The sequence below is a fragment of the Amblyomma mixtum genome, chromosome 2 (assembly GCF_055824585.1).
Source record: "Amblyomma mixtum isolate Tamu chromosome 2, ASM5582458v1, whole genome shotgun sequence".
Taxonomy (NCBI): Eukaryota; Metazoa; Arthropoda; class Arachnida; order Ixodida; family Ixodidae; genus Amblyomma; species Amblyomma mixtum.
Window position 1 is genome coordinate 64,803,476 of NC_143013.1, and position 11,484 is coordinate 64,814,959.

At 44.8% G+C, this 11,484-nt stretch overlaps 1 protein-coding gene across 1 annotated transcript; it reads left to right on the forward strand.

Moving 5' to 3' along the window:
• The first annotated feature begins 1,107 nt into the window (after window positions 1-1,107).
• LOC149359581 (uncharacterized) lies at window positions 1,108-9,068 on the forward strand. The gene is made up of 4 exons (XM_089571743.1): window positions 1,108-1,459; window positions 4,114-4,181; window positions 7,897-7,978; window positions 8,965-9,068. Exons 1-4 carry the CDS (start codon window positions 1,414-1,416, stop codon window positions 8,970-8,972), a joined length of 204 nt encoding a protein of 67 aa, XP_089427869.1. The 5' UTR covers window positions 1,108-1,413; the 3' UTR covers window positions 8,973-9,068.
• The last annotated feature ends 2,416 nt before the right edge of the window (window positions 9,069-11,484 follow it).

Consider the following 11,484-nt stretch of genomic DNA (forward strand, 5'->3'; position numbering starts at 1 on the left):
TCTTCTGTTCTCAAACATATGCAAAACTAAATTTAGGGCAATTCGTTTCACGAAAGTATTCATAATGCCTCCCGTGGTACTTATGCCAGAATCAGCATCCCAAGAAACACGGAGGACCGCAAGGTAAGGCAATGTTGTTGGTGCAAAAAAATTGGACGAATAGAATGGTTTGGTTTATGTGTAGTTACCGTCCAAAAGCGACTCAGTCTATGAGGGATGCCGTAGTGAAGGGCTCCGGAAATTTCGACCGCCTGAGCTTCTATAGCGTGCATTGACAACGTACAGTACACGGGCATCTAGAATTATGCCCGCTGATGCCGGAATTTAACCCGTGTCTTTCTGGTCAGCAGCCATGTGCCATAAAAACTGAGCCACCTAGGCGGCTGAAAAAAAAAAGAAAACAAAAAGTTTATCGTGTCGTGCGTGCAAATATGCTTGACAAAGGGGTTGGGTTATAAAAAGAAGGAAAAGCACAGTCCCCGTTTAAAGGTGCAACCGGGCCGCAACATTTGGGGCGGCGTAGCTACACTTCGAAGCAGACCTTGTTTGAGGCCGCTTTACAACTGCAGTGCATCTATTGCAGTCGAGGGGTTCAGTGCCACGGTATGTCAATACACGGGCGATACCATTACACGCGTATACATTTCTTAGTAAGTGAGGCCATTACCACGGAAAAAACGATGAACTGCGTTTTGGCGCTTTCCTCGTGGTACAGTCGTGTGCAAAAAATATTAGCACAGATCACTGGCGATCAGAATTGGTATATCTCACCACGCGACGCTCCGGTTCGCAGACCTGCCTATCGGACCTTTTCCATGTCTGGAGCCAAGGGGGGGACGCAAGGAAGTAAGCTTTATCAAGCGTGCACCGCCCGAGCGCCGAAGTGCCGACCCTACGTGACTGCGCATGCGGCATTTATTTTGGCTCGGTTATCATGAGCTAAGATGGCTTATTTTTTTTTTTGTTTTTTTATGCCTACGATGGTTTGTCAAAAGAAACTCGCGGGAACAATAGATGATAGCGCTGCTTTTAGCCAGCAATTTTTCTGGTCCGTGACAGTCCGCTGAACCCCCCTAATACTGTAGAATGGGAACGGCCCGACACTCTCGTTATCAGCCTCTTCGCCACCCAAAGCGCCACGCGTTGCCATTCCGGCGCTCCGGTGTTCCGTCATCTGTGCTAATCTTTTTTACCCGCGAGTGTACGTATGTGCAACTAAAAAAAAAGGAGACAGTCGAAACATCCCAACATCTGCACGTTGTGCTTATCTGCATGTCTTGTTTGGGGCACGTGTGGCTGTGTAGGCGTTGCCGCTGGCGTGGTAGATAGGATGTGGCGACATTCGGTGCGTGGGATAAAAGCTCCTCGAATCGCGCCGTGCTTTTCCAGTTGTTTGGTGACAGAGAGCAAGCCATGAAGAACGTTGCTTTACTGCTAGCTGTGATCCTGCTGTCCGCAGGTAAGTGCTGCCCGAATGCTCGCATTTGCAATGGTTAAGTGCCCGTACTCTGGACAAAAATTATGTGAAGCATGAAACTACTCAATCTTTAGAAAGAAAATGGCTTCCAGCTCGCAAATGAGGCTTGCATAATTTTGTCCGATTCTTTCAAGTTCTGTTAAGACATCTTCCCGGTCTAGTGCAATAATATAGCGTATATGCCGATGTAAGATATAGGCCGATCCTGACGGCAACAATGAATAGTATAGAAACAATTGTTTAGTTTCCGTTGAAGTTACGAGGAAATGTTTCCAAAACCACTGCTGCTTACGTGTGAGGTTAGCGGATGTAATGCTCCCTAAAGGATGCTTGCACATAGCCCTGAACGCACACATACCTCGTACGTATGACGCCACACCCATGTTTTCTACAAGGTTAGCAAAGGCAACGGGAAAACGGAAAGGAACCCTTAATGTAGTCAGTAGTTTGACGGCACACCATCTGGTCAGGAATCAAGGTTAACGAAGTTCACAGGTCACTAACCGCCGGAAAAAATGACGTTTCGCGAGCACTACGGATCCGTCATTCAAAATCAAAGAACAAGACACACGCTGGTGTGGAAATCGGTCGCTATATTAGAGCACAAAATCTGTTTTTTTTAGCGCTCAAATTTGGCACATGTTTTCCGTTTTCGAAGTGGGCCAGTTGCTATTAGCACCTGTGTCGTGTTTAGTAAAGCTTTCCTTTGTCCCGCTGCGGCTCCACGAAACTTGTAGAAGTATGACCCAAGCTTTCAAGCACATCGGCGCCACAAGTATGATTTAACCCATTTGCAAACGGTGAAAGTATGGATTACGAATCATTGTCTTGAACCTGTATTGCGGAACTCATGCGCTTTCACTACGGAGGCAGCTTTTTATTACAAAATTTTGCGACAGTGTGCAGGCGGGTTTTATCGCACAACACATCATCCTTTGGCTAACGTTCCCCATAGTCCGTGAAGAACCTAAAAGTAGTGGCTACTTTGAATACTGGCAAGCATGATGTGATACTTTGCCTGTACCGAGCGCTTTAAAACTTTGAAAACTCGCCGAAAGTAAAATGATCAAGGCCAGGTAGGTGTTATTTTATGTATACGTCGATATTTTCGCATATGCAGCGTATTAGCTGCGGAAAATTCTTCTCCAGTAGGAGTTGCTCTGGTGCCCTCGATGTTTTATGCGAAATGACGCTGACATAAGCAGAGACATACGCCGCTGTGTCTCTGCTATTATGTCTTGACAGGGCGAGAGAACCCGACCTATCAATCTTGAAGTAAGCAGGAATGACTTTGCACGCTCATCCCCTAGCCAGCCCTTAAATAAAGCGAGATAGTGAGTAGAAGTTAGAATTGAATACTGCATGAATTTTTGGAAGCGCATCTAATCGAAAATGGGGGAGCAGCTTGTGTGTCTGTGTGATGCCCCGACTTTGTTATGCAGTAAATTTTGTGTAGGTTTCCGTACAAGCTTATTGCTCTGGCAAAAAGCCAAGAGAGCTTCAAGGATTTGGTATCGCCTCTTTTGCGTATTATTGCTTTCGCTCTTGTGCTATCACACGTGAACATGTTGATCGCAATGCGATAAAAAGCAAATTAGAAAAAGAGACTAGAGTTGGAAGTAGCGCAGATCCTCTCTGTGTGCTAGCTGTCATCTCTGCGTCGCATTGGAAACTGTGCTGCAAGTTGAGCTATCCCAGAATATTGCTCCTTTATGTTCTGCCGATAGCAGTGCATAAGCAAAATGCCCAGGTACAACAAGGCGAAGGTACAAAAAAGCAAGGGATAATTTCATTCATTAGCTATTATGCGCTCTTCTTTCCTGGTTCATGTTGTACACAGGAACGCCAGCAGGATCCGTGAGGTGTACACGCTTTTTAGAAGCAATTAGGAGCACTTGAAACACGAGCTACACATAAAATGCGACCTCTGATGAGAACCGCACAGCGAGTTCACGGCAATTTAGAAAGGTTACAAGAAAAGGCGTTAAAAATCGTGAATGATTTGCGAGAGACAGATATCGCCACAAAAAGCCGATAGAGAGACTTCAGCCTCAGCACTGTCCAGTACGATAACAGCACCGTATGCAGGAAAACGGCATAAAAAAGGAAGTACTAAGTCTATGAACGGTGTTTCATACTAACTGCCAATTTCTATCAGCAATTAACAAAGCTACGTGGCCTGCCACGGAAGCAACCAAACTGAACGAAAAAGAAAACGCATCATGCACAAGAGACCACCGATGCGGTTAGGCAACACATAAAATAAACTTTAAAAAATCTATTTTATAAGTGAAAAACTTCAGTAAGGCGAAACAGTAAAATTCGTCCTAACAGCAGGCTTGATACTGTTTTAGCCTGAAAGCGTGAAGGAGCAGAAGCATTTTTTCGCCGGAAATTCGTCGCCAGCTTTAAAACCAAAAGAAAAAAGTGCGTGCCCCCTCGCAATAAAGCTTAGTTAGTTATATGGTGTTTTATGGCGCATAACCAACTATGGCTATCGTGCGCCAAACGCAACGCAATAAAGCAGTGGGAAAACAGATCCACTGATCGTATTGTCAGTGCGATAATGGCTTTGAAAAAAAGTTGCATGTTCAGTAAATGCAGCCTAATATCAAGTGACTATAATGCGTTTACAGCGGTGCTGGCGGACGCCCAAGGACTCGGGGAAGAATTTCCACAGCCTGGTGGTAGACGCAGGTGCGGCGTAAGTAAATTTTTTTTATTCCTCTTGTCATATTTCACAGTTCCTAGGTGGACGACCATCAAGTTGAATTAAATGGGAAAAAATTATTTAATTTCGGTAAGTATAATTGGGGTTTTACGGCTGACGCTGTGAATTCTAAAGTTGAATGCAGGCCTATTTGGCCGTACCACAGCTGTTATAGCTTTCGCTGCAAAATCTTTCTTACACATTAAATCCCTCTTGAAATAAACCTAAAGGACCCGCGGATTACTTTTGTTGTGTTCAAAATTTGTGTTATGTGTACATCCGAATAAAACGCAAGAAATACGAAATTTTAGAGAACTTCTTTCTGCCCGTAAGCTTCTTTCGAAGAGGCCATATCATGGCGCTTTACAACCCTTCGCTCAGAGCTTAATTGCCAATAGTCTAGCTGTTTTAATTTTAGTTTAATTTGTCACTAGGCAGCAACTAGTGACAAGTCGGCATTCTCGATATTTTGAGCATATTCTAGGCGATCTGGCAGCGCCCGTAGTTCGCGCTCAATGGCTTCTGCGGTGCGTCATCTTTTTGACGCCCGCGTCGTAATCCTTACCAAAAAAGTCACCTCAGGTGAGCTCACGTCTGGACATCGGTGTATCAGCAAGGAACTGCTACTAATCTTCATGCGTCTAATCACGCAGGTGTTCAGTGTTCTCAGTTGTTCCTTGGCCCATAAAGCATGCCTTAAGGAAGAAATTGCAGATGCATTCAGCTGTCAATCCAATTCACATGGCCTTAATCATTTCTAAAGCAGCGAAAAAGTCGACACGAACGGGAGCATCACCACCTCCTGTGTGAATTGCTATCAGCATGAGCTGGATGATGCACCGACTTTAGGACTTTTGAGCGCTTAAGGGACGCCCAGGACATGGGGCTGGATCTTTCACTTTGCACCTGGAGGGTAAAAGAACGTCGTCACCACAGACAGATAAGACAACATGTGGAGCGTTGTACAGTCATGAAGTACGAGTTTGAGCTCGTATCTTTCTGCCATGTCCGGTTCCAACTCAAGGCACACAGCGAGCAAATCACGCGCAATACCAACCCCGCCATTGGAACTTTTGACTGGTTGCACGCTGGTCGAATGAAAACGAAACGCCGCGCGTTACCCAGACCTTTTTGTTGGGAGTTTATCGTGCGAAAACTTATCTCCTGGTGCCCAGTAGGATGTCAACACTAAACCTTGCCCTGGCTTTGGCTAGTACCTGTGCCGGCTTTAAGGGCAAGCGTTTTCAATGGAAGACTTTGGAAAACCTGTGGCTTTTTGTCGACAATGTATCGCCCCTTTTTTTTCGCGTTTTTGGATCCCACATCATTTCTTTGGAAAAAAGCGCGCTCAGATGCTCTCTTTCATCTACGCGCTTAGCGGAAGCGAGAGGTTTTCTGCTGCGGTGCCGAGTTTACGGCACCTCCTTTTTCTTAATAGCAGAGTTGCGCCTCCACGGTTTTTCATTGCATCTGATACGCAGTCTGATTGCCGTAAAGCGTATTTCGACGGTAGCACCGCCCTAATTCGTAATAAACGAGCAGTCATGATAACTGCGACCGCTGTAAGTGGGCTTAACTCTAATCACTTATAAAGAAAAAAATGGAGTTTGTATTGCAGGCCTTATTGCTTGTAATATGTAGACCTACCCAACTCATCATAAGTATTGTACTCCTTTCGAATCTGAACAAATGCAGAGCGTACTGAACAGGAGAAATACACGCAAGCAGGTAATAACCACGTGGTTAGTTCTCCCTAGCGGACAGCTGCCATCACAAGTTTGAAGAAAAACGAAACCCTAATATTGGTAGTTTCCCAACATTAATCCTGTCCCTGATTTCATTTTACGCATATATTTTACCTCTATTCTCCATCCAAAATACAACATAGAGAAATGTAGCTGCCAATTTCTAAGCACACATCTCCCCTGGCGTTGGTTGAACCTTTCGCTGCCAGAAAGACTTATTCTGTGCACGATCGCCTTGCAGGTGCATTAATGGTCGCATCCAGAGGCCATCGCGTTAGTGTCAAATTCAAGACTCAGCCATTATGTCTCTCACAGACACCAGTTGTAGCCTCATGTATGTATGCCATGGGTATTTGCCAGCACCTTTATGTAAGAGAGTAATGGATGTTTGTTTCATTATGTGCGCGCATGGGGTGAGTGATACCAAATTTCTCTGAAAGCGCCGCCGGCAACTAGAGGGTTCACAGCGGAGTCCAGCGCCAGACTGCTGACAGCTTTAGAAGACAGGTGGAAAGAGTTTTTCCTCAAAAAAGCTACAACAGATTAAATCCTGCCGTATTGAAAGAATTATAGCGGAAATACCGACGCTACAGTTTCTTCATAAGTGCACCGCGGGTTTTATTGCCTGCAGAGCGACTCCGCATAAACCATTGTTAAGTGCCCTACAGGTCCTAAATTTTTCACTCACTTGAACAGACTATCGAGAGTTAACATCGGGAACTTGCAGGGCCACAGGCAAAAATTTGCTGTCACCCAATAAGAAAAGGAGTGATCATTTCTGGAACGATCACAGGCGGCTCCACGGCAGATGATTTCTTTTTGTTTTTTGTAACGCTATAAAGACGGCATTCATACTGACTATCAAGTAAGGAAACTTAATACGCGTAAGCGAACAATATGCGTTTTGTGGGTCAGTTCTTCCTGTGCCTTTTTTTTCTTGATGCATGTCGTTGTCATTTCTACTCAACACCTGGACTTGGGCACTTTATATGGATTCCGTCCCCATAAATTCCTACTAATTTTTGTCACCAGACCTGATACTGCGAATACTTCCTCATAATAAGTAAGATCACTTGGAGTCCTTATTTATGTTTTGTAAAAGATTTACTCGCGTAATAAAATGTTTTGTAGGATTTAGGCACCTTTTTGCACATCCGGTGCCTGTTGCTTATTCCACTTTCATTTTTGTAGTCTTATGGCAAGAAATATTTCATTCAGTTGGAGTCGGTTAAATCCGGTCTATTATTTCCTCAGACGCATGCCAGAAGCGGAAACGTGTTTGCATCCCCTACGTGAGAGGCGTGAGCGAGACGCTCGGTCGCATTCTCGGAAAAGAAGGGGTGCTGACAACGCACAAACCGACCAGCACTATCGGTCGCCTTCTCCCCCGCCCAAAAAACCGGCAGCCCAGAGAAAAGGCCCAGGGCGTCGTGTACAAAATTCCGTGTTCCGTCTGCCCGGCGTCGTACATAGGGGAAACGAAGAACTTCGCGGAAAGGATGAACCAACACAAAGCGGACGTCCGTCACATGAATCGTCAACGCAGCGCCGTGGCCGAACACTGTGAAGGGTGTGACCACCCAATTGACTTCGACAGCACCATTGTATTGGAAACGGAAGCTAACCCACGCAGGAGGCTTCTACTCGAGTCGTGGCACATACAGCAAACACGAGAGAATGTTAATCGTTCCCTGGGGACTCTCCCCTCATCCTACGTCCATGGGCTGCGGCCATTGACCCGCAGGTCCTCCACACAGGGGCTTAAAAAGCCAAGCTGCGCTCGCCCGTAGTCACACCGTGAAGAAGGGGCCGAGCCGGTCCCGAAACGTCGTGTTTTTCCTGTATTTTACTTGGTTGGCGTCACTTACCTTCTCCTAACATTAAATTTCCCAACCAGACAGACTTCTGTCGAATGTTTTCTTTTGATTCCTACTTCTGTATTCATCGCTGTATCTTCCATGCAGGGCCGCATCTGTCGTCGTTTCCAGCGTTGCGTTCCAACCGGAGTCGTGTGCGTCAGAGAGCCGTGCCCAAGAGCGTATCGATGTAAGTAAGCAACCAAAGCGACTTTACGGAACTTTCAGAGTACAACTAAGCGTAGAGATAGTGTGCTTTGTGAGCTGAGTAATTTGCGTCAGTGAACGAGTGCTAAGGGACGAGAGATGATTACAAGGCTTCTTATTCTACTCGGGGACCAAGAGCTTGCAGGAATCGGTTTGCAATTATGACTGGAGATTTTGACTTAGGTGTTTGCCACTTTCAAACTCCGCAGCCCTGTCGTTTATTTCAGGTATATAAGCACACGTTTGGTGATAATCAATAAGATGTATGACACTCGCGTTACAGTATCTTTTGTTTGCGATTGCCTGCTTCCAGCTATGGTTTTTCATATTGCTTGCTTCTGAATTTTTTGCTTGTACCTTTGAATACATGTTTGGTTTCTACTGGCTGCAAACTTAGCCTCACTGAGATTTTTTGAAAAGCTCGCACTGGTTCCGATGGTTCTGCTGGTGCATTGATCGGTGTCTGGAACTACTATAGGCAAGTTAGAGAAAGGGTTAAAAGAGGGCTTTTAACACATGATATATGCATTTGATGCACACAGCAGGCGATCAGCAAATACGATACAGAACGGGCCAGGTTTGGTAAGGTGACGAGCCCTGAAACATTACCCTGAATACAGAAGCGAAGGTTTTCTGCTCTTCGAGTGATCTGAGCGATCAAGTGCCCATTAGTTGATTAATGTTTTGGCATTTAGAGAGAATATGTATGCTGAGCTGGATTTTTCAGCTGCAGCTTTCCACGCTCTGCTGCTTAACCTCTAAGTTATTGATTTTAGCTTTCTACTCGTCTGTGTGCAGAGTACGTTGACACAGTATACATTATGCTGAAATAGTCTCACATTATTGTTTTTGGTCGAATGTTGTAGTTAGTGGTGTCGTCCTACTTAGCAATGCTGTTTAGTTTTGTGGTCTTTTTATGGCATTATTCTGATTGTAAGAAATATTATGCGCAATTATGTTCTTTTTCAGGTGTGTGAATAAGAAAAAATGTCGAGGCGAACACACGACGGCTTGAGAAGTATCAACACTCTTCACTTCAAGCAGTGTTGAACGAAATAAAGAAATGTATCGAGGTTTTGTTTTGTGTGAATTTTGCTGCTAACGAAGACGAGTCGACATTTCATTTAAAAAACTCGTTTATTTTTTTTTTAGCCCTCTGAGGTGCACTTCCGCTCCCATCTCTTCAAATTGTTTTGAAGGTACCATGCTAACTGCTTGTGGTATGATAGAGTGAAACAGACTGAAGTGGTCGCGCATGGAAGACATAACAAGAATGGGATATAGTTTGCAAATCTTGATATTTGTCCTATTTATTTGTTTGACAGCCCGAAGTAAATCTCTCATCCTGATGAATTCTATGGCTTTTTTTAGTGCGATGTTGATTGCCTCAGGGCATAAAACGGTATGTATTGATAGATGAGGATGCCTTAATCAATGAGGAAAGGTTCGCTGATCTTACGAAGTCGAGCAGTGAACGATGATGAGGTCCTTGTGTCCTAGCGGTGTATGTCGGGCCTGTTGTCGGGCGAAAGACCCGCTGCCGTTAGGTGCCCAATTCTTGTCGGCTTCAACGCCGGGCAAACCCACAGCAAGTGGTTCTATGGCTTCATGTAAGCGCTACGGGACAAAAAAGGAAAATTTTAGAAAGGAAAAGGAGACTAGTACAGGACTAGTATCCCATCAAATATATCACATTTTCTTGCCTGGCATTCTTCTGAATTCTCATAGTGCCGCTTAGCCTGCGAAGTAATAATCGGTGTGCATTGAATTAGAAAGAGCTGGGGACGTTTGTTCGCTACCATGAATAATTATCTGATGGGACTACCTTGCTTGCAACTAAAAAGAAGGAATGCCGAGCCTTCCGGGAACGGTTTAATTGAGCAATAAGGTTCGCACCTTTCATGAAAAGTTGGCCGCAAACTGTAAGATGCACCGGCCGCAGATACAGGTTTCTAACGCAATGTTGGCAGATCATCTGAACATAAAAGATAACCTCTGCTATTCGGTAATTTTTCCGTTCCAAATGCATTTTTATTGCTGTCCACTCGGTTTCTTCGGTGTGGCGTGACTCGAGTACTTTCTGCCGTTGGGTTATAATTACCTTCAGCGTCGTTAGCGTTCGCGCATGTTCTGAAAGCTAGAGGCAACCATAATGCATAGTCCAAAATTTTAAACGGTCGGAATTATTGAAGCGCATCTCAAAACGTGGCAAAAAAAAATGAATGAATTAACACATATTCTTCCGTTGCCCGTTTTTATACATTCACCACGTTCTTTAGCACACTTGGCATACTCGGCAGTAGTTCGCTGTTTTCACAGCGGCAAAAAGTAAATGTGTGAGAATAGCGATAAAACCAAGAGAACTGGTCCTATCTGGTTGCACAGAATGTCTGCAACACGCTGTGGCTTTTACTGACGAGCAAGAAACAAATTGCACAGTACACAAAGCATGCTTTGTGTGTCCTGCCATGTCTGTTGTGCTTGTCAGTAAAGTGTACAGTGCGTTGCTTGTATATATGTGAAAATCGTTCTTTTTCAAAACCTATCTAATCGCACACAAATTGTTTAATCTTGCAGTTTTGTCTGATACAAACAGCGTAGATAATAATCGAATTGAAAATGAATCAAATAGCAAATGAATAGAATTGAATACGAATCAGATGTTCGTACAGATACTCGAACTTCTGCTCTGCGACTGAAAACAACCTCGTGGTCTCGGTGGTGGTTCAGAGCTACAGCTGACAAAATAAACAACACTGGTCTCCAGTAAGGGAACGCCACAAAGTCAGCTTAACCGGAGCTGACAAAAAAAGGATCTTAACCCCAAACCTGCTAGTAGCTTTCTTCTTGTTGGTACAATTTATGCTCGCCAAACTATGTCCTCATATCTATACGACAAGCATGAGGGTAGAAGAAATGTACGCTAGAAAAAGCATACCAGGCCGTACTACGTGCAACGTGATTGGGGAGAGACCCATGAAATCGCATTGCCTTGAAATGTTACTGCCTATGTTGGCGGAATTGGCTGATATGTGAAGACGTTCTAAGGGAGCACGAAGTAGCTGCAAGTTTCGAGAACAACGGTGATGTGCACCGAGTTCCGCATTGCCGGTTTCGGCAGAAATGTGCGCCGCATTTCGACCGTGCAGAACAACGGTGATGTGCACCGAGTTCCGCATTGCCGGTTTCGCAAGAAATGTGCGCCGCATTTCGACCGTGCAGAACAACGGTGATGTGCACCGAGTTCTGCATTGCCGGTTTCGGAAGAAATGTGCGCCGCATTTCGACCGTGCAAAGATCAAACCCCACCAGAACGGCTGGAAGCGCATCTTATAAATAAAAGCGGCAATAGTTGCGCAATCGGTGCTTCAGTTTTCTTGCAAAGATCGAAATTCCACACTTCCTATGCCTCAAGATGAGATGAATCTTACGATTTATGTCAACTCAAGGCTTCTCTTCGGCACCTGTCTTTCTGAGTTATGTTGAGCG

Bases quoted from the DNA above. Each gene is read 5' to 3' on its own strand.
- LOC149359581 (XM_089571743.1), top strand. From the start codon at position 1,414: ATGAAGAACGTTGCTTTACTGCTAGCTGTGATCCTGCTGTCCGCAG. The intron at 1,460-4,113 runs GTAAGTGCTGCC...ATGCGTTTACAG, and splicing joins TGTGATCCTGCTGTCCGCAG to CGGTGCTGGCGGACGCCCAA. The intron at 4,182-7,896 runs GTAAGTAAATTT...TCTTCCATGCAG, and splicing joins GTGGTAGACGCAGGTGCGGC to GGCCGCATCTGTCGTCGTTT.